Source organism: Micromys minutus (genome assembly GCF_963924665.1).
Source record: "Micromys minutus genome assembly, chromosome: 25".
In the NCBI taxonomy this organism is placed as follows: Eukaryota; Metazoa; Chordata; class Mammalia; order Rodentia; family Muridae; genus Micromys; species Micromys minutus.
In genome coordinates, this window is record NC_137960.1 from 18,105,823 (window position 1) to 18,129,246 (window position 23,424).

At 44.8% G+C, this 23,424-nt stretch overlaps 1 protein-coding gene across 1 annotated transcript in view; it reads left to right on the forward strand.

Moving 5' to 3' along the window:
• Positions 1 to 23,134, forward strand: part of REEP3 (receptor accessory protein 3) — a 78,460-nt gene extending 55,326 nt beyond the window's left edge. The window contains exons 4-8 of the mRNA XM_080938445.1: positions 2,430 to 2,550; positions 3,126 to 3,239; positions 14,499 to 14,643; positions 20,941 to 21,089; positions 22,127 to 23,134. Coding sequence (XP_080794571.1) covers positions 2,430 to 2,550; positions 3,126 to 3,239; positions 14,499 to 14,643; positions 20,941 to 21,089; positions 22,127 to 22,183 — 586 coding nt within the window. The 3' untranslated portion in view covers positions 22,184 to 23,134. The remainder of the gene's footprint in view (positions 1 to 2,429; positions 2,551 to 3,125; positions 3,240 to 14,498; positions 14,644 to 20,940; positions 21,090 to 22,126) is intronic.
• Positions 23,135 to 23,424: the final 290 nt, after the last annotated feature.

Consider the following 23,424-nt stretch of genomic DNA (forward strand, 5'->3'; position numbering starts at 1 on the left):
TAGATAGATACATACATACATACATGCATGCATACATACATACATACATGCATGCATGCATGCATACATACATACATACCATACTGCAGTACCTATAGGAAACCACTTGAATTCAGTGGTCCCTTTCTGTTCCTTCCTGTACCTGCTTTACACCATTTCTGGTCTCATATTCTCATAGAATGTTGTATCATGTCACATAGAGGGAAATTATACATCATCAGACTTCAATATTCTTTTTTTTTTTTTCCTTTCTGAGACAAGGTCTCCTGGGGTTGTAGGGTAGCCTCTGAGTCACAGAGGTCTGCCTGCACCTGACTCCTGAGTTGCTGAGATTAAATGCAGGGTTCACACCTGGCCAGACTTAAACATTCTTAACCTGTCCTCATTTATGAGTTAGTGCAAATATCCCACCCTACCCCACCCCTACCCTGCCTACCTCTCTCTCTTTTCTCTCCCTCTCCCTTCCCCCTCTGTCTCCCTTTCTTCTCCCTCCCTCCCCTCTTCCTCCTTCCCCTTATTCTCTCTTCCTCTCTCCCCCATCCTACCTTCTTCCTTTCCCTGCCTCCTCTCTCTCTCCTTTTCCACCACCTTACCCAGGACTTCCTACATGTTTAGCATATACTCAGAGCCAGAGTCCACCTTACTCCACTTTTCCTTTCTTGTTTGAAGTGTTCTCCTTGCGGCTGGAGAGATGGCTCTGTTGTCTGTGATTTTAGTTCTAGGACACCTGATGTCTTTTTCAGGGCTCCACAAACAGATATGTGTGTGCACACAAACAGCATACACATAAATGTGTCCCTCTCTTTATCCCTCTCCCCTTCCCTGTTGATTTTGGAGCAGCTGTGTGAGGAGAATTTTCTCTTAGTTTTTAACAGACAGACTAAAGATCCTCAACCATTCTAGGGGGCCTCAGTTTTAAAGTCCCTCCTTTCCTTCTTTGTTTATTCATTTATTTTGAGACAAGAGCTCCTGTAGCCAGGTCTGATCTTGAACTCTCGGTCCTTCCAAGTACCAGGATTACAGACTTGTGCCGCCATGCCTGTTAGTTCGCAGACTTTCATGCATTCGTAGGCAACCCTCTACCAAGAGCTACATCCCCAGCCCTGATGGTTCTTTTTTCTTCCTAATTTCAAATATAGCTTATGTGCATTATTGTTAAATATAGAAAATGTTGAATGTTATAAGTTGGGCTGGCCAGATGGTTTCTTCTCAAACGGTGCCTGCCACACAAGCCTCACAACCAGAGTTTGGTTGGGATGGTGAGAACTGACTCCTGAAAGTTTCTCCCCGGAGCTCCACACATGTGCCTTGGGGTTCACACCCAGCCTTACGTCACACACACTTGCATGCGCACATGCAGTTGTAGGGGTTTTATTCTGTGTTTTTCAGTCATGAGAGTCTGTGCCCTCAATAAAGGTGCGCTGGGGCAGAGGAGCTTGGCTGAGGGCACAGTGGTGACTCCTCACTGACGCCTTACCACAGGAACTCAGACGTGGGGCTCTTTGTATCCTGGTGCCCCATGGTTCTCTCCCACTGTGTGACTTAGCTCTCAGTGTGGCAGCAGGCAGCCCTGAGAAGCAGGGTGGGTTAGAACAGCAGACATCAGTGTCTTCCGTAAGTGGACTCAAGGCGGGTGTTTGCAGCGGTGTTGGGCTCAGCTACCGTAAGCTTCAGAACCGAGGCAGAAGGAGGAAGGATTTCCATGGCAGAGGCTTAGAGCAAGAGGTTGGGGGAATTGGAAGAGTGTCAGAGAGCAGTTAAGACTTAGGTCGTCTCTGTCACGCTCACTTGTGTTAGCCAGTCAGTTCACACGATTCAGGGTTGGGGAAGTGACTCCACACACAGCAAAGGCACTTAACTAACAGTCTCCCCCATGCTGATTCCCACACTCACCGTCAGCAACTGGAATCTGGAGAGAAAATTGTCAGGGAGTTCTGAGAAAACTGAGGAAACGTGCACCTGGGACAAACAGAGTTGTCCCCTGGTGTTGGTAGGGTCTGTTCCATACTTCTGGAACTGTTCCTAGCTGCAGTGTCTAGGTGGCAGTTTGTCCTTCCTGAGCCACTAGAGTCAGCATAGGTACTGTCCCTAGCAAGATGTCTGCAAGGGTGGCTGGGTTCTTCTGTCAACTTATCTATGACATGAACTCATCAGTAAATGCCACCATTGTGCCATGATTGTTTTCCTTGTCAGCAACTCCATGCAGAAACAGGCACAGGTTTGGGGTGCCCAACGTTGGGCTCGAACCCACGACCCTGAGATTAAGAGTCTCATGCTCTACCAACTGAGCTAGCTGGGCAGATCAGCTAACCCTTAGCTGATAGGGGGTGGGCATGGCTCCCAACACACAGGGACTTTGCGATTTCCTTGTCACTTGTTATTTTGCTTCTAACCAAGATTTGCTTCTTTGTTTTGTTTCTTCTGGTTAGGTTTCCCCTGTACTATGAGCTGAAGATTGCCTTTGTCATTTGGCTGCTGTCACCCTACACTAGAGGGGCGAGTTTAATTTATAGAAAGTTCCTCCATCCCCTGCTGTCATCAAAGGAAAGGGTAAGATACACCAGTTACTTCCAAACTGTCTTTAAGTAGTGGGTGTCAGAATGTGTTAATGACCAGAGGCTTCTTTACATTATTCTAAATAAAACTAACACGGAGAGGTGGCTCACACCTCCGGAGGCAGAGGCAGGAAGATCTCTGAGTTAGAGGCTAGCCTGGTCTATATATCCAGTTCCAGGCCAGCCAGGACTACATAGTAAGACCCTATCTCATAAAACCTGAATAAACTAACATCTGTTGGTGTGTCACTGTTATTCTTTGCCAGGCTTTTTTTTTATATAGACAGGATCTTACTCTATAGTCCTAGATGGTCTGGGACACCCTATGTAGACCAGGCTGGCCTCAAACTTACACAAAGATCTTCCTGTCCACAGTGCTGGAATTAAGGCATGCACTACCATACCCAGCATAATTTATTTTTTCCTCAGGGCTTCCTGTAAGGCAGGCTCGCTTTGAACTTACTATGTAGCTAAAGATAACCTTGAACTTCTAACTGCCCCTGCCTCCCTCCAGGGATTTCAGGGGTATGCTACCACACATAATTTTACTGTTCATTTTTCTGCCACCAGGAAATCGATGATTATATTGTCCAAGCCAAAGAAAGAGGCTATGAGACAATGGTGAATTTCGGACGGCAAGGTTTGAATTTAGCCGCCGCGGCCGCCGTCACCGCAGCAGTGAAGGTGAGTTTGCCTCTTCTGTTTAGTCAGGGGCGTCTCGTCAGGAAATGCTGACACAGTGGCTCGTGGTTTAGATCTTTAGAGGGCTGTGATCAAATTACATTTGATATTTATCCTAACACTGGAATAAACAAGCAGGTCATTTTAATATGTTAACACTTCACTTTCCACCACTTGGGAATCCAAAGCTCTTCATTGATTATGAAATTAGAGGTAGCTAATAAAACATACCTGCAAATGCCATTGCGGGGTACAAAGCTCCCCCTTGTAACCTTGAATAGTTTCAATAAATCACCTTAAGTAAAGATGGCCATTCTTTTCTCTGTATCTTTGATGTTTGTCTCTCCCTCTCTCTCCCTCTCCTCTCTCTCTCCCTCTCTCTCCCTCTCTCTCCCTCTTCTCTCTGTGGCACTGCCTTGCTAGGATTTCTGGCTTACTTCTGCACCTCTTCTTCAAGCAATTTGAGGTAACTGATTATTCTGACTGAAGCATGTGCGCAGTGTGCTCTCTGAACTGAGTTCTACTCAGTGAGTCAATGCCGTAGCTCTTCTTTTGAGCCAAGTAACGTACTGAACGCCTTCTCTGGAAACTGTCCTTCTGGCTTTCGGCTTTTCTTTGCATGAAGTAATTGGTGTGGTTTATTCTCAGTAGCATAGCACAACTGATGTTAGTGTGCGGTGTATGAGGAAAAGGAAAAAATGACAGACGTCACGGTGCTGGCTGTGACCTTTGACTTTACCATACGCGGTTTGCTAATTTGTGTGTACCTTGGGAGCTCTGTGTCTAAAAGGAGGGTATGAGGGTGGTGTGTTTGTGAGCTTCTGTTAGGGTGCAGCCCTTGCTCACAGTGGGAACCAGGGAATCTTAATATCATGCAAATAAATGGCTTACTAATATGAAATCAGATGGGGGTATTAGTGTTCTGCTTGTGGGTCAAGCTCTTTTGTTGTTTCTTGTTGTTTTAATTGTGTGTGGGGGTGTCTGTGTGTCTGTGTTTGAATGGGTATGCTTGTGAGTGCACAGTGTCCATGGAGACCAGATTCTTGTCTCTGTGTGTCTGTGTTTGTGTTCGTGTGCTTCTGACTGCAGGTACCCATGAAGACTAGAAGCTTGTGCGTGTGTGTGTGTGTGTGTGTGTGTGTGTATGGATATGTATATGAACGCAGGTGCCTATGGAGACCGGAAGCATAGGATTCCCTAGAGCTAGACCCCGACAGTTGTGAGCCTCCTAATGTGGATGCTGGGAACTGAAACTGGGTCATCTACAAGAGCAGCAGCGAGCGCTAACTACTGAGCCGGCGCCACAGCTCCCATCAGTCTCTCCTTAACTCGCCTCTGCAACAGAAAGACATGGTTCAGCTACGCAGCCGACTCACAGAATTGCAACCATGAAAGAGTGATGTCACCCGAGGGTGCTTTCCATTTGCAGAGACCTTTGGCTCACCTATCAGAGTTAATGTAATCAAAGAGTGAGAAAGCCACATGCTGTTCCTAGCAGCAGCATCGTGAGGGCTCAGTGGAGATTCATTAACAGGACATATTAGATAACTATATCGATAATGGTATTGATTATAGTCATGTGTTGCGATGCTCACTACCGTATAGTTTTCCTCTTACTGGGCTTATGGGGGGAGGGGTCTTTCTTTAAAATGAATGGATAAACACTAAAACAGCAACATCCTGAGCTTATTGAAGTTTACCGGGTTTTGTTTCTGACTTAATAAAAACGCATTGCTGATCACACGTCCGCCAAAAAGACCACCAAGGAATCAGCCTTCGCAGCTAGACCTTGTGAAAGGATATGACTGTGATCATCACAGAAAAATGAATCATACAGTAGGTTGAAGGCAGTGAGCCTCCAGATATCAAAGGGCCTGTATATCACCCAGTGCCACGGGGAAAGAATGACCATCTAAAGGCAGGGCCGGTGTCACCCCCATCCCAATCCCCCGCCTCCAGACACCACCAAGAAAGCTAGAATTCTTGGATTTCAGACATTAAAAGCACATCATGTTCAAATGAGCCAGCATCAGAACAGCAGTACATTTCTGGTTAGTGACAGTGGAATCATGAAGCCAGTGTGATGTCACCCAGGATGATGTCACCCATCATTCCATCGAGTAGCTCGGGCCCTGGTTCTGTAACAGTCAAGCCTGTCAATCAGGTATGAGCTTAAAATAATTGAAAAAGAATAAATTCCTTTTTGAATTATGTAAGCAAACTCATAACGTGGACCAACTGCACATACTTTGTCGGGGTGGATGTGTTCTGTCAAAGCTAAAATGGGAAGAAAAAAAAAAAGTAAACGTGGGAAATAGCTTATCCAGCACAGAAGGGACATGATGGATTTCCCAGAAGGGCGCGGTGCATCAGGTCCAAGTGCAGACAGTCGGAAATGGCATCCATGGATCAAGTGCCGAGAGAGATGCTTCCGGAAGAAGCAGAGAGACTGACGTAAGCGTGACGGTGCGCACAAGAGATACTTACCCTTGCTGTGTGTATGGCAGGACCCACCAAAGAGCTCACAGCGTGCAGACAGCATGTGCCGGTGCAGCCGTGTGTCCCCCTGAGCACCATGAACAGTATGGGTGACTGTGCGCACAGTAGGACAACTAAGGGAATGGAAACCAAAGAGGTGGTTGTTAACTCCGTGGGACGGAGCAGCATAAATTATCTTAGAAGCAAAGTCTAGTAATGGAACCTGGCCCAGCTCGGCAGTAAGAACACAAAAGATTTAACAACTCTGGTCTTGCTGTGTTGAGAACCCGGGAGGAGGAAGGGAGGTAGGAGAGAGGGCTTGAACTCTTGTAACACAAGTCAGCCGTTTTGAAGTAGTGAGTTCGTCTTCTAGGGTGTGGTAACAAATAGATTGTTGCTTTCCCTTTAAGCTGAGCCTGGCTTGGCTTTGCAGATCAGGAGATAATAGTTATGCATACTTCAAGGACCTTTATGAACGTGTCTTATTTGAAAGCTTCAACATGATCCTGTGTAGAGAAAGGAGACCATTCTTTTAGTAAGTATGTGTAGAAATCCCAGTGGTTCTCAGTTTGACACAGAAATTCCCCCTGGTGTGTTTGCTTCTTGCAAGTCTGTGCACCATGCGTATACCTGGTACCCACAGAGGACAGAAGCAGGGTTGGAGCCCCTGGAACTAGAGTTAGAGAGTTGTGAACTGCTGGGTGGGTGCTGGGAACCGAACCCCTGTCTTCTATAGGAACAGCAAGTGTTCCTAACCACTGGGCCATCCATCCCCCCAGCTCCTGAGACACATTCTATAGCATGACTGCTTTGCAGGGCATTCACCCCATCTTGACATGTATTTACCAATCCTTTCACTGCTTTGTGAGACGTCAGCCACCTCATGGTGTCTCTTTCCCTTCTTCCAGCTGGTATTTTGCTCTCACCAGTTTTTGCGACCTGCCCCTACCCCCAGCCCATAGCTTCGCATTTACCATCTCTCTGTTTAATGTCCAGTCTAAGCCAGGAGCTGAGTCAGCAGCAAAAAGGACAGTTTGACTCTGTATTGTCACAGCTACTTACTACAGGCCAGTGTCTGGACTGCTAGCTGAAATATTTAACCTGTCTTTCGTATGTTAAGACCCTCCATTATTAAATAATAATATCTCACAGAGAGACTTTCCCACAGGATAGTCCCAAATTTGCTTCCTCCTTTGTAATTCATGGATTTTTACTTCGAAGTTTAACAACTGAAGATCACCTCTCCACCTCCCAGGCAGGAAACGGAGACTCGAAAGCCGTCAGAGGCCATGCTATAAAACAAGCCCACCACTGACGTTCACTTCCCTATTGCTGGTGATGCTGTGGGTCTTTAAATCAAAAACGTCTCCATGGATGAGGTGACAGCATGTTCTCATGGTGACGCCAGGATTCTGTTGTGTCTGTTAAAAATAGTAACAGTGCTGAGAACTATGTAATACTACGTTAATGACCTGTTGGCCTCAGGTTATACTGTACTTATTTTTTAAAGTGGCTCAAATTAGTTTCAGCTGTGGAGACATTATACACACACACACACACACACACACACACACACACACACATATACATATATTTTCTTATTACAAAAGAACTTATTGAAGCAGACATTTTATATTCAAGTAAATTGGAACCAAACTAAGAAATAGGTCAAGATCAAGGAGAAACTGGAAGAAAAATGATGGCAAAATTTGTTCTTTTTTTTCTTTTTCTTTTTTTTTTTTTTTTTAAGTATTAGTAACATGTAGTTGTTTGTTAGAAAGCTCTTCTAGGGTAAGAACTCTTGCACTCTGAGTATGATATTTAGAGAACAGTAATTTCCTCCCTAGGATCCCCAGGTTGAATCACCTGAGCATGTCAGAAATGAAAACAGAAATCTAATCAGAGCATTTATTGCACCATAAAGCAGTTCTCTGGAAATGTTGCTCAGTCCCGTGGCCTCATTACCACGCATCTGTTCACAAGGTCAGCGCACAAGTTGATTTTGGCTGAGCAAAGCACAAATACCTGAAGGACCTCCAAGGATTCTGCTGAGGATGTTCACCGGCCCTGGTTCCACGTGGGAGTCTCAGGCGGCACTGGCGTAGCTGACTGCGGGCCGTGCAGTGCCGGGCCCCGTGAAGAACAGAAGGGTTGGCCCCTGTGGCCAGCTGAGGAGTCACCTCTCTGGTCAACCACCCTGCTTTTTTATATATATATAAATTAGAGCTCTTTGGTAAAATTGCTGAAATCTAATTGGCTTTTTAAACCATCGCCAACCATCGCCATTAGCTTCAGTTTCCTGACCTCTTGCTGTCTGTCTAATGACTTCCTGTTTGTGAAAGGATTTTGAGTTATTCAGCTATTGAGTCTTATTCTCTTTTTCTGTGTTGGGGGGAAGTGGGAGGAGTTCAACCTATTTTCCTACAGTCCACAGAACAGATTGGTGTAAGACACTGGATTCTAAAACCCTCGATTTTGTTCTGGATTTTCAGACTCAGCCACTTACTAGCCACAAGATTGTAGGCAAGTCATCTACACTGATTTAAGGATTAAATATTCTTCTCACCTATGAAGGGATTGCCCTCTAATCTCTAAAACCTACTACATCTCCAGAATGGTAGCTCTCAACTGGACATGGTGTGTGTCCCCCAGCAACACCACCACAGGACATTTTCTGCCATCACAGATGACAATGAGCCACTCCTGGCACCTCCTTAGCAGAGGCCAGAGATGCAGCTTACTGTCCTACAAGGCAGAAAGACTGCAAACATTTTCCAGCTCAAAAAGACAATGGTGTTAAGGCTGACAGACCCTGCCTGCTTCATAGGGAGGTGATGATTCTATTTTAAAAAATTAATTATTTAAAAAGCACACACGTGTGTATAAGAATCTTGTCTCTATAGAATGACTATTCTTCAATAAATATATGTTGCTCTCATCTTCAGAACCCTAAGATATATGTCATTCACCAAATGTGAATATACTTGGGTCCATTCCTGGACTTTGTCAGTTAAATGTCTGATTGTCGGGGGGGGGGGGGGGCAGAGCTTTCCCCAGTATTGAGAACTAAACTTGGCAGCCGTTAGACACCACAGATAAGAAGGAGAACTGAATGGAGAGGTATAGACATAGGATAGAGCCTAACAGACTCACTAGAGTAGTGTAGCTGACCTAGAACTCGGGACCTTCCTGCTTCAGCCTTCCGAGTGCTGGGATTCCAGGCGTGAGCCAGCATATTACATCTGCATGTATAGTCCCGAGGGGAATAAGAACTAAAGTACTTTAGCCCGCACTCCTAGGGTGTGCAGTTGCCTTGTGGATGGTATCATCTTCCCCCTGGTTGGTTTGCAAGCTGTCTCCGTCCTTACCCAGCCCCTTCAGAGTAGCCACAACTTTCTTATACTTTGTTTAACATTGCACAAGCCAAACAAAAGAAAGGGGGTACAGTATTTAGCTTAAGCAAAGCAGATATATCTGGTAAATGATTAGAATGTCTTAATTTGCCATCAGAACAGAGACACAGAGCTAGAGAGATGCTCTACCCGCTCCTGCAGAGGCCCAAGGGTTTAGTTCGGTAGCACCACACTGGATAACTCACAACAGCTTTCAGTCTCCGGTTTCCAGAGGCACCAACACACACATGCACAATGCCAACCCCAACCTACCCCCCAGGTACCCGCACACTTTTAAAAACGTAATTGTAAATCTTTTTTTGAGAGATAGCAAAAAAACAATGTCTTTCTCTCTCTCTTTCTTCCTCTCCCTCTCTCTCAGGCAGTGTAACCCTGGCTGGCCTACCTCTGTCTCCTCTGTGCTGGGATGAAGAGCCTCCCCACCCATGGTGCCTAGTTGTCTTTTGATAGGAATAAACCATTAGATACAAAAAAAAGAAAGAAAGAAAGAAAGAAAAGAAAATAGTGACAAATGGAGCAGAAATCATTATTGTGTACCCATTATTATAACCAAAACTTCAGTAAGCCAGGATGAGGACAGGTAAGGACAAAGGTGTATGAAAATGCTGTAACAAACCCCCATTACTTGGTATGCTAATTTTACAACTAATTTTTTTTTAACTTTTTTAAAAACTTTCACTAAATAAACTAATTTATAATGTTAAATGGTTGAAAGGAAAAAGATTCAGTCACAGGTCCCATCTGCCTAAACATTATGCTGTCTTCATTTTTCCGTGTTTTTCCCATGTACTGTGTGTGGGCTTGCAACCACTTTATGGGACTGGGAAGGTGTAGTAGCCATTACAAGTCGAGTGGCAATGGTAACTAATGGACGTTTGTGCTGTTGGTATGTGACACTAGAGGGAACAGGATGGCCTTTGGATGGGATTGTTTTGTAATGACACCTCTCCTCTGAAACAGTCACATTGACTAATTACTATGTATCGAATGCTTTTCGACTTCACAGTGCTACTTTTATTTTTCTGTTTTCATTTACCTGTGTTTTGGCCTCATTGAAAAGAAAAACAACTATACAGTGGGAAATTCCATTTTCCAATGTAATAAGAACTGCTGGGCCTTCCCAGGGCCTAGAATAAACAAGCAAACAAAAACAATTTATACCCCCTTCTCTTCTGCTCTCTTCCCCCCCCCCCCCCAAAGACTAGTCCCAGGCATCCCAGGCTGGTCTCACAATCACTTTGTAGCTGAGGACGGTTCAGACTTAAGAATCTCCAGCCTGATTGCTGGGTGCCCGGCAGGCGCCACCAGGCCCTTTTGTTCAGTGTTGCAGAGGGAGCCAAGGCTTCCTGCACGCTCCCGCTGAGTAAGCACTCTTACCAACCCAGGGCCCTTAGCCCCACTTCCTGCCTCTTCAGAACCTTCATGTAACTTCCTGGAAGCCTAGATGGCATTGATAAAGTTTAGGTGTTGATAACAGGGTCAGTAACTCAAGAGCTAGATTACAATCCTGGCCCTAAGTGAGTCTGCAGATCTGAGAGTTGGGTCTGCTCTGAGTTTTAAGCCTGAGGCTACATCCTAGTAGGTATGTGTGGTGCTTTCAGATGCCCGGGAGACTCCATTGTTCACACTTTGACACACTACTATCTACAAAAAACTCTTTAGCAATCACAATTGATAAGTTTCTACTGTAACAAAGAACTCGGGCCATAACAACCTGGGGGAGGGGAGGACTGTTTCACAGCCCGTGGCTAAGGGAAGTCAGGACTGGAATTTCAGGAAGGAACTGAAGCAGGGGCCATCCAGGGTGCTGTTTAGGGTTTGCTTCCCATTGTTGACTCAGCCTGTTGTCTTATACAACTCCCGACCACCTGCCCGGGTAAGCACCACCCACAGTGAGCTGGTCTCTCCCCCTGGCCATCTTTAATCAAGAAAATGCACTGCAGAGGTGCCTACAGGCAATATGGAGGCATTTCCTCAACTGAGGTTCCTCTTCCCTGATACTCTGGTTAGTGTCAGGATGTAGGAGAGAAAAAGATAGGTGTAAATTGAATAAATACTTAATTTGCATATTAATGATCTGCTCCATATGAGACCATTGTAGATGCACCAGTAAAGGAAAAACCTAAGACTCACCCCATGTTCTGATTTCTTAACATCTTGCTCTAGTAGCAAACACACCATACAACAGTACCCTAGTTCATTTGTGAGGCAGGTGTTATCTACTGAGTGCACCGGTCTAAAGCACCACAGCGTGCAATGGTGAACAGCTACTAATCTAGTCAATGTTCGTGGCCGATTTAGGTCGTTAAAAACACCCTTAGATGGGCTGGAGAGATGGCTCAGCGGTTAAGAGCACGGATTGCTCTTCCAGAGGTCCTGAGTTCAAACCCCAGCAAACACATGGTGGCTCACAACCATCTGTAATGGGATCTGATGCCCTCTTCTGGTGTGTCTGAAGACAGTGACAGTGTACTCATATAAATAAAATAAATAAATATTAAAAATGGGCTGGAGAGGTGGCTCAGGTGTTGGGAGCGCCAGGTGCTCTATTCCAAAGGTCCCCAGGTTTCTTCCCAGTACCCACATGGTGGCTCACAACTGTCTACCATTCCATTCCAGGGCCTCCGAACTCAGTACACAGACATACATCCAGATAAAGCACCCATACACATAAAAGAAATCTTAGAAATTGTACTCCAGACAGGCACCTAAGATACTGGTGACAGTATCTTAATCAGCTTCCTGAGAAATGTTTAGATAGACCCACAGGCTAGAAGAGGTTTTAGTCCATCACTGGTGGACGCCATTACTTGAACCTTCGTCAAATGATCGTATGGTGATAGAGCAGTGTGCTTACCTCCTGATGGCAGAAGGTTGGGTCCCCAAGATTGCCTTCAAGTACAGGCTGGGGACATAGGCCTTTGAAGAAACATTTTAAGACCCAAGTCACACTATGTGGACTTCCATGCCATTTGTGTGTGAGCATGGGATGGATAAAAGCCACAAATTATTGAGAGGATTGACAGAAAAGAACAGCAAAGAGAATGACCACGCTGAGGAAGGAAGGCATCTTTGAAATGGGCACAGGCACTGCCTTGCCCTGTGTCTCTAAAGTGCTTTGTCCCCACCTTTGTTAGAAGTAAATGCTATCTGATAAGCTGACTTTGTCAAGAATCGTTTTAAAAGTATTATTGTACATGCATGTTAGAGGTAGGCAAGTGTGCCAGAGGACAGCTTTGTGAATTGGATTCTTTCCTTCCCTTTTCTCACAGGTTCTGGGGATCAAACTCAATTTATTTATTTGAGACAGGGTCTTGCTATGTCGCCCTGGCTGGCCTAGAACTTTCTGTGTACACCAGGCTGACTGCAAACTCAGAGATCCTCCTGCCTCTACCTCCCAGTGCTGGGATTGTGGGCATGGGCCACCATACCTGGCTCTAAAAAATAATTTTCAAATGTGTGAAATCTACTTATTTTCTTGAAGAAGTGGACTTTAAAGATTCCTTTTTTTAAAATAATTTTACTTATTTTGTGTAAGAGTGTTTTGCCTTTATGTACATATATGCACCATATGAATGTTGGTTGCTGGCCAAGGAGTTCAGAAGAGGGTATCAGGTCCCCCGGAATTGGAGTTACAGATGACCTGCTATGTGGGTGCTTGGAACTGAACCTGGGTCCTTTACAAGAGCAGTGAGTACTCTTAGCCACTGAGCTTTCTCTCCAGTCCCAACTTTGTACATTCTTCTCTCAATTCAGAACATATGGTAGAAACACAGAACTTCCCTGGGCAGTGGGAATGGCGTGTGGATTGACATCATACTAGGTCATCGGTAACCAACCGTACTGAATCACGACACAGGAATCGAAGAGCTGTTTCTTCAGGGTGAAGTACAAGTAGAAAGAAACGCCCAAATGTTTGTAACACCTTTAGTTTGGAAGTCTAGAGACGAAGCGTTATGGCCGAGTTTCCATGGTAATGTTGTAAGCAGCGGCAATCATAAATTCACATGTGTGAGAAGAAATAATCAGTGTAAGATCCTTGAGGAGAGTATTTTTAGTGTGGCTATTTATAAAACAATGAATCATCCGTATGCTATGCAGATTTAAAGTGGGTAAATTTAGATTTTTTTTTTCGTTTTTACAAAGCTTCACAGTTTAGGGAGGTATATCTTAAAGGATTGGATAAATGTCCCCATGAAAGCAGTGGGGTGATAGGAACTGTTGAATGCTGTGTGTGTGGTGGGGATGCTCTCTGTGATAGCTGGACTGGGATGCTGTCTGTGATGGCCATGCTGGGATGCTCTCTGTGATGGCTGGGCTGGGATGCTGTCTGTGATGGCTGGGCTGGGATGCTGTCTGTGATGGCCATGCTGGGATGCTGTCTGTGTTTGCTGGACTGGGATGCTCTCTTCGATGGCCATGCTGGGCTGCTCTCTGTGATGGCCATACTGTTAACACTGCAGTCGCAGACAGCTGTTAACATCTCAGGTGTGGCTAGTGCAAAGAAAGAACTGAGTTTTCATTTGGTTCCGTTTTAATTACTTTACATGTAAATGTTTGTCTGTACCTGTCATATTGGTAAGACAGAATTAGAAGTTGGAAGCCAGCTCAGTGGTTAGGAACATTAACTGCCCTTCCAGGGGACGTGGTTCACTTCCTGACACCCACATGGTGGGTCACTGCCTGTACCTCCAGGTCCAGAGAATCAGATACCCTCTTCTGGCCTCTGAGGGTACTGCACATGCCTGGTGCACATACCTCCATGGAGACACATAAAATAAAAATAAACAAACCTTGTCTAAAGACAAAACTAAATATACTGTGATGAGTGAATGTCTTCCTAGATTGATTATTCGTTGTCAAGATGGTTGCATATGTGAACTTCCTTGGCTCCCAACTTTTTCTACCTGCTTCTAGTTAGAGCTATTGCCCGTTCCTAATGTGGCTCTGTCTAAAACAACATCCTTCCTTTTACTCTTACTAACCCGGAATACTGAACTACAACTCAGAATTATGGATGCTATTTTCTCTGAAGTTAATCTCATTATACTTTAAAAAAAAATCCTAAAGTTTACGATAATGTTAAAAATGCTTAGAATAAAAGGTATTCGTGTAATGGCATACCTTGAAATGCATGGAAAAGCAAAAAAACACTTATATAGACAGTAGCTAGGTCATAAAGAAAATATAAACAATTTGTGGTGTGGAAAATATATAAACATGTGTGGCATTTGTGGTAGAAGATTGCAAGGATGTTATTTAATTTAGGGAATGGTACTGTTTTCCACAACAAAGAACTGTGATGAATGCAAACATACTAAGTGTTTGAGAGTATCTTTGTCTCAGACCTTATCATGTCTCTATTAAATAGAGCCAAGGAGCAATAACGGAGCGCTTACGAAGTTTCAGCATGCATGATCTGACAGCTATCCAAGGGGATGAGCCCATGGGACACAGACCCTACCAGACTTTGCCTGAAGCAAAGAGGAAAGGCAAACAAGCCACTGAGTCTCCAGGTATGTCTGTTTATCATGATGCAAGGGAGCCTTTCATAACTGGGCTAAGGGTCAGGATGAATGCCAAAGATTACATGGCGCTGCACACAGAACAATCATTATTGTTGACAAAGAGGATCATGTAGCCGGTGCTGGCTTCAGACTAGCTGTATAGGTGAAGTTGTTTTCAACTTCTTTGGTTTTTGGTTCTTCAAGACAGGATTTCCCTTCGTAGCCCTGTCTGTCCTGGAACTCACTCTGTAGACCAGGCTGGCCTGGAGCTCCACCTTTCTCTGCTTCCCCAAGTGCTGGGATTAAAGATGCCCACCAACACTGCCCCCACCCCGCTACCAGAGGGAATGGGTCCCAAGGAAGAAGGAAAGTCACTGGCCTCCATGTACACTATAAACTACGCACCTCTTCCCCTGGGACCTGCACACACAACAAAACAAAGCTTCCATAATGGAACCACGAGCATTTAACCATGATGCCACTGCCCGGCTCATCTTCCGTTTCTTAATCCTCCTGCCTCTACCTCCCTAGTGCTAAGACTGCAGGTGTGAGCTACCACACCCAGCAAGCGTGACCTATTTTAAGCACATGTTTTGGGGTTCATTATTTGGTGTGTTGTCTGTCCGGTTTCCACGCTGGCCAAGGGTGACTGAGAACTTCCTAGTACTCTGGTTCCTACCTCCCAAGTGTTAAGCTCCGGTGCATAGCACCACACTTGGCATGATCCAAAGCTAGGGATGCTAGAGATCTGCTCTACCACCTGGACTGTTTCCCTGCCCAAGCATATGTCTTTGAGCTTCAGTTTTACCTGTAGCCCGATGTTCTCTTGAGTCAGACCACTACTTGCCTTTGGCTGCCCACAATTCCTGCAGCTGAGAGCAGAGCCTCTTATGCATCTTGGAGTCTTTAGGGGCTGTGCATATGGTTCCCAGATCACCCCTGCTTCAGTTCTGACTGGTCATCAGAACTCTCTGTTCAGATTGTGGATGGCCACCCACAGGTCAGAGAAAAGTCTTAATCGGATGACGAAGGATGACTCAGAACCAAAATGTAAGATTAGTCCAATGGGAAAGGTATTGAGGTGACACACACTAATTCAAGAGCTAACCTGTAGGCCTCCTGTGCAGAAATTATGCCCATGACATATGTCTTAGTTAGGGTCTTATTGCTGTGAACAGACACCATGACCAAGGCAAGTCTTATAAATGACAACATTTAATTGGGGCTGGCTTACAGATTCAGAGGTTCAGTCCATTATCATCAAGGTGAAAGCATGGCAGCATCCAGGTAGGCATGGTGCAGGAGGAGCTGAGAGTTCTACATCTTCATCCAAAGGAAACCAGGAACAGACTAAGCATTCTCAGGCAGCTAGGAGGAGTATCTCAAAGCCCAGCCCCAGAGTGACGCACTTCCTCCAGCAAGGCCACACCTTCTAATAGTGCCACTCCCAGGGCCAAGCATATGCAAACCATCACAACATAGTCACTGTGTTTTATGCTCTTAATGAACTGGTGTTGCCTTGGGAGCATTGCACATAAACAGGCAGAGTCCCTCTATTCTGTATCATGTCTGTGGCAGTCTTCATTCATGTCCGGGCTGAAAACTAAGATGCTGAGGACTTTTTTTTATTATAATATTAACCATCCTTTCAAAAACTTAACTTCTTATTACAGGGAGATGGAAGAAGTCATATTTATAACTCAGGCTAATTTTAAAAATAAAGTAATAGGCCCTCCCTTTGTCTTTCTTTTTAAAAGACCAAGATTTGTAATGTAGTCCAGGCTGGCCTTGAGCTCTTGGCAGTCCTCCTGCTTCAGCTTCCCAGATGTTAGCTTCCACACCTAGTAAAAGCTCCTCTTCCACAAGTGAAGGCTGGGGCTAGAGAGATGGTTCATTGATTAATGGCTCATTGATTAAGAATGCACACTGCTCTTGAAAAGAACCCAAGTTCAATACCCAGCATTCACAGCTGCCTTAGCTCCAGCTTCAGGGGGACCCAACACCTCTGGCCTCAGTGGGCGCCTGAACTACTTGCACATACCCACACACAGATATATACACAGATTACATGCGTGTAACCAAAAATATAAAAGTAAATCTTTCACTCTCTCCCAAGAATGAAATGCTTAAAATAGTGGCCACCATCTGAAAGGCTATACTCAAACCAACCATTGATAAAAACAATAGAGAGAGAGAGAGAGAGAGAGAGAGAGAGAGAGAGAGAGAGAGAGAGAGAGAAGAGAGAGAAGAGGAAGGAAGGAAATAGGTAGGTAGTTGATACACATAAATAGGTGGGCGGGCAGAAAACAACCAAAAAGAGCCCTTTGTAAATTGCACAGAAGGGATTCAGATTTTCAATAGTCTCTAGGCAAGAAATACATAGAAAAGGGATTTGGCTCCAAAGATATTCCAAATTAAAATAGTATTAATAATAAGTTTTATCCTCCCAGAACGTTCTCAATCAACAGTCCTAATATGTTACAATGTAACAAAATGCCCCCAACCAGTTGCCTAAAACAATCAGAGTCTCTTTTTCTGCTCAGAATGTAGGGTAACTGGGCTCTGTTTAGGGTCTCATGCAGCTGTGCTGAAACAGCAGCTGGGGCTGGGGCCACACACCCAAAGAAGAGCTCACACGTGTCAGAGCTTAGAAAAGCCAAGCAGCAGGTGTCTAAAGCAAGGAGGCCTCTCAGACAAGCCTGTGTGTCTACTCTGTATGGCCCTCAGACTCTGAGGCGAGCTGGAGTCACCTGGCAGCTGCAGTTCCCACAGCCAGTGTCCAACAAGATGCTGGCAGAAATCCCACTGTACGCCTTCACCACATTATTGGTGGTGATTTGTCGAGGCAGCTACAAAAGCCTGGGAAGCTGAGGGGAGGGAGGAAGTCATGGACCAGCCTCTTGGGCTTTGTAGGGGTTTAAAATGCACTAGTCATTCCTGATGCCAATCTGCCAGACAAGCCTTTGGAGCTCCTCATGTAGGACTGTTCCTCAAGTTTATAATAACAAAAGCCAAGTGCCTACAAGAATTCGGAAGCAAAATGGCAATTTATTAGCCACGAAAACTAATAAGGTTAGATTCTGAGGGGGAATCAGACAATATAAATCAGTACCTGTTCTAAGTTTATGTTGTAGAGGCAAACTAGACAGTGGTAAAGATGAAGATGTTTTGTTGTGGGCCAGAGAGATGGCTCAGTGGTTAAGAGCACTCACTGCTCTTCCAGAGGTCCTGAGTTCAAATCCCAGCAGCCACATGGTGGCTCACAACCATCTGTAATGGGATCAGATGGTGTGTCTGAAGACAGCTACAGTATATTCATATATTCATATATAATAAATAAATAAATATTTTTAAAAATGTTTTGGGGTGTGTGTGTGTGTGTGTCTGTGTGTGTCTGTTGTTTTCTTGTGGGAGTGGTATTGTTTGTTTAGTTTTAATCTATTATTCAACCAGAAACAACACAATACTCTTATTTTGAAAAAATTAAGTAACACAGTGGAAAATTCTCTAGAAATGGCAACCTCTACTTTTTTTTTTTTTCTGATTTGTTTTCACTATATAAGGATAATTTTTAAATAATTATTTGGCAGTTGAAAAAGAAAATATAAAAACCCTAAAATTCCATAAAAGCCTGCTTTCTGTGACATGTAATTGTCTGAGGACTGTCAGCAAGGAGCAGAGGAACTTGGCACCGAGCTTGATGACGTAGTTACAGGGTGGAAAGGAAGGACCGCCTCTCAAAGCGTGGCCTTGAGCATTACACGTGGGCAGGCATGACCGTGCGCGCCCTTAAATAAATGTAACTGTTTTTCCAAGAGGGCACAGATAGGACTGGAAGGATGAGTCCTTGGTTAAGGGCAAATGCTGCTCACCCCAAGGACCCCAGTTTATTTTCCAGCACCCACATTGCTCAGCTCATGACCTCCTGGAACCTCTGCTTCAGGGGATCTGGCGCCCTCCTCTGGCTTCTGCAGGCACCTGCACCTATGTGCGCATGCTCACACAGAGATACACAGACACATAATGCAAATTTAAAGTAATCTTTTTAAAGCCTAATCATAATAGTGACCTTTCAAAAATAAAATAAACCCATTCACATACATTCTGACACTTCTCAGAGAGAATATGGCTTCATCTTACCATACACAGGGAACATCTCCCTGGCTTCCCTGAGCTTCCTCCCATCGGCCTCTGCGGCCCTCCACATTCAGGCTTGCTTCTCCCTGGGATGCACTGTTTCTGACTGCTAGAGGGAAACAAGGGATTCCAGCCACAATAATGCCTGACCTGCCTCCAAATCCTTCCTGACTTCTAGCCTAGATACTTGGCAGGCCTAAAACTGTGCTTGCCTGATATATAATTAAAGTCATTTATGTTATTATGAGAGTAAAAAAGTGTATTAGCAACTGTTCATAGTTTTCCTCGTAAGTCTCAGATTATTCGTGTGACATTTATCCCATGTCATTCTCTTGACAGAAAAATTCATCCCTGCTTCCTCCTGGACCCTTATCTTCTGTTCCTCATCTTTATTAGAAAGGGATTTAAAACCTCTGGAGGCCGTGTCACTTCACCAGTCTCCGCAGCCTCAGACTGGCCCTTGTCTGGCTTCCCCCTCCCCCTCCTCCTCCCCTACCCCTTTCCCTCAGGTTTTGGTTCTCAGCCCTAATCATCCCCCAGGACTTGTTAGAGATGCTCATTTAGGCCCCACCCCAGGTCCTGTGAATCACAAGCTCCAGGGTGGAGTCTAGTAATATGTACTGACTGGTTATCCCGGCAGGACAAGCTAGTGTCTGAGGCCCTTACCTACAGCAGCGGGGTGCTCTTGCCTGGAATAGTTCTAGACCTCTTACAGTAGCCAGTTCTCCTGAATGTTTGCACAGTGGTCAGAAAAAACAGCCTGTCAGCTGGCCCTGTGGCCCCTGGCTGCCCTTGGTGTCGGTTAAGATCTGTCTTATGGCCTGTGTGGTTTCTTCCATCTAAAACCTCCCAGGCCTCATCAGCACGGCAAGTGTCCTAGTGAACTCACTTTCCCAACTTTTAGCCCCTTAGGGTCTTTCTTAGGTTCCCCTGTCACTCCAAGTTGACCAACAATGTGATGAGTGGAGGAGGGGCTATGGTCTTAATTAAAGTCAAAGGTACAAATGACACCCTAAAATATACCTGGGGGGTTGCTTACAACTCACGTCAGCTGATGAGAAACTTTAGAACATATCTAATCCTTTCTGTAGGTTTTTGCTGTTTTTATGTTATTGTCTTCTTTCTAACAAATTGTGGGCGTTGACATTTTGGGGAATGTTTTTTAGGAGATTTAATGGCTCTTGTTTTCTTTTTTGTGTTCTGCATGCCCTGAAACTCATTCTGTAGACCAGGCTAACCTCAAACTCAGAGATCCACCTGCCTCTGCCTTCCCGATGCTGGGACCGAAAGCATGTGCCACCACCACCTGGCAGGGTTTGGTTTTTTTTAATCTTTATATGTTATTTTATGTGTTTGTGCACTCAGAGGTCAAAGGCCACCTCTGGAGTCAACCTCCTACCTTTTCCTGTGGTCGAGTCATCTTGGCAGGCCTGATTTTGTTGTGTTGACACAGGGTCTGGCCTTAAATGCACATCAGTCATCCTCCTCCGCTTCCTGTACCTTAATGCTACAGGTGTGCGTCACGCCCAACTATGAGCTGTGTGTTCCTCTATGGCTCTCTACTGTTTTCCTCTGAGGCAGGGTCGGTCTCTCCCTCAACCTGGGGCTTGTGTATCTCTGCTGGGCTGACAACCTGGAAGCCCCCCAGACACCCTCTTGTCTCTTGTGGCTATCTGTCCACGCCTCCCACACGTACACACACAGTTGTGGAGTTGCAGGAATCCAGTGGGTAGGGCCCAGACTTTTAGTTGAATGCTAGGATCTGGGCTCCGTTTGCTTTCACAGGAGCTCTTACCCACTCTTATCCCCAGCCCTCTGGGGATTTTTTTTTTTTTTTTAATAGAAAATATTCATAGTGAAATTAGAACAGGCTGTTGGACATGGTGCCATTGCTGTGAATTCCAGCCCAGCCTGAGCTACCGAACGAGCCCCATCTCCAAAACGTATTAAGCAATGGGTAAAACCAATCAGGGAGAAGTTCATGGAGGAAGTGAGTCTTGTGATCTTTATCTAGAACAGTGCACAAAGCAGAAGGTCACCGGGAAGGGCAAGGAACACTTTCCAGATGAGTGGGAGGAGAGACCCCAGATAGACCCTCAGCCAGGCAGATGAAGAGGAGGGTTCACTGGTGTCCTCTGACTAAAACACTGCTCCTGTCCATTTGTTTAGCCTACGGAATTCCACAGAAAGATGGAAGCGAGCAAACAGAAGAAGAAGAAGCAGAGGGGCCGTTCTCAGATGACGAGATGGTAACTCACAAGGGGCTGAGGCGATCCCAAAGCATGAAGTCTGTCAAGACCATCAAAGGCCGCAAAGAGGTCAGTGTGCATTGGGTAATGCTTTTCCTGACGGTGTGTGCGAGGGATTTCCGCCTGCCTTGTCATCACAGCTGCTGAACGATCGGCGAATGGAGGATTCAAACGAGAGTGTAGCATTCTCGTTCAAGTTCTTTATTAAAAGCAGGTGTGTTTAGGGGTCTCTGGGGACTTTTTTTTTTTTTTCCTGGAAATTTTGAAATAGGAAACTTTTTATCTTGTACTCCACATAGAAAGTGGCCTTCCCACATAGCAAACCCCACAGTTGCTGTGAATCTCTGTCGCTGCCCCATACATTAGCAAGGAACGCTGATAACAGAATTAGCTGCAGACAAGTCCTACGTGATGATTAAATAGTAGCCACTTACCTATAATCACCTGGTATCATTGTGCTAAGAAAATGAAGGTGGAGCCAGCTTCGTTAACTGAACCTGTACTCAGCAAAACATAAGTGTTAAATCCGTATCTTTATCTGAGACTGGTAATGTCATATGTTACACACACCCATCACATCACAAGCTACAGGTACGTGGGGGTTCTTAGTAAAGAGGCTGCTTGCAAGGGAGTTGCTTTGATGATTGACTGACTGGTTGGTTGGTTGGTTGGTTGGTTGGTTGGTTGGTGGGTTGGGTTAGTTGGTTGATTTGGGTGCTGTATTTGTAATTGAACCCAGGACTCCCTGTAGGCTATGCAGGAACTATATACTTCTAAGCTACGTTTAGCAGCACATTTTATTTGGAGGTAAGAACACTGTAAGTTGTCCATACCGGCCCTGAGCTCATTCTGTGGCTCAGGTAGACCTTGAACTTATAGTCCTCCTGCCTGGGCCTCCCAAGCAGATGACAAGGAAGCTTTTTCTTTATGTCAGAAAAAGGAGTACTATGGCGATGAACTATTAACACCTTCCTAGTTTTAAAAAGTAATCAGTCTGTTTGGTTTCCTTTGTTTTAGGTTGGTTATCAGTACACAGAGTAACCTACGCTTACGGCATTTCCATATAAGGTCATTTGGGGTTAACACTGGCACTTTTCTTTCTTCAGGTGCGGTACGGGTCACTTAAGTATAAAGTGAAGAAGAGACCACAGGTGTATTTTTAGCATCTACACCTCTCCCATCTCAAGATTAAACGTAACAAATCAACTTCATTTTCTAACGTGATATATTCAGGACTTAACACTTTAATTTTGTGACGGGATTTACGTAATGACCTGAAATTGTTTGTGTTTCTTTAACAGTTACTTTTAGATTCTTAACTGCTAAGCGTCGTTATATAAGGTTTGTTAATGTACGTGCATATAGCAAAAGTGACGGAGAACGTCGTGTTCCTGATGTCAGCCACAACGCTGGGTGCCTGAGACCTTAGGATAAAGCATAGACCCAGGGTATATAGGCCCGGCTTCAGGGTACACCCGCCATTCTGGCGTTACATTCTGTTTACGTCATCTGCGCTGCATCCATCGCTGGAGAGCGGTAATGGCGGCTGAGGAGCCAGCATCGTTACCGTAGGATGGTGCCGCGCCCCTTCCTTAAGCCTTTGACGTTCTCCACCAGGAGCTAAAAGTTTTTAAAACAGATTGTTTGGAAACCAGGTGTCCACGTAGCACTTTCCTGGCTAGTTTTGCACACTTGAGAATTGTTTACTTACTTTACGACTGTACATTGACTTTACATTTTTATCGAGGCTGTCTCTTTTCGTTGTTGTTGCCTGTCGTATTTTGACATGTCAAAATTATGCCTTGAAACCGCATCATCTCCTTTTTCCTATGGGTTTGTTTCATTTGTCAGATTCGTTCAGCTTACATAGAAACATATAACTGTTAAATTTTTACTCCTTTATTTTGTTTTTCTGAGATAGGGTCGCTTATAGCTCAAGAGTGGCCTTGGACTCCTGATCCTCTTCCTGCTTCCACCTCACAACTGCTGGGATAACAGGTGTTGTCACACCTGCCTAATTTTAGCTGTCTTTCAATTTTATTCTTGATTTCTGAGAAGTTATCTCAAACATTAACCAGTTTCCATAGTTGAATTCGATGTGTTTTTTTTTTTTTTAATCAACAGCAAATTATATTATTCTAGGTTTCCAAAAAAAAAAAAAAAAAAAAGCTTTTGGGGGCCGGAGAGGTGGCTCAGAAGCTAAGAGCACTGGCTTCTCTTCCAGAGGACCAGGGTTCAATTCCCAGCACCCACATGACAGCTTCCAAGTGTCTGCAACCCAGCTCCGAGTGGTTTGACATCCTCATACAGTTATGTGTACAGGCAAAACACCAATGCACAAAAGACTGTAAATAAGTAAATAAATGGCTAGCTTTTGTGGAATAGTCACAAACCAGTGTCGTAC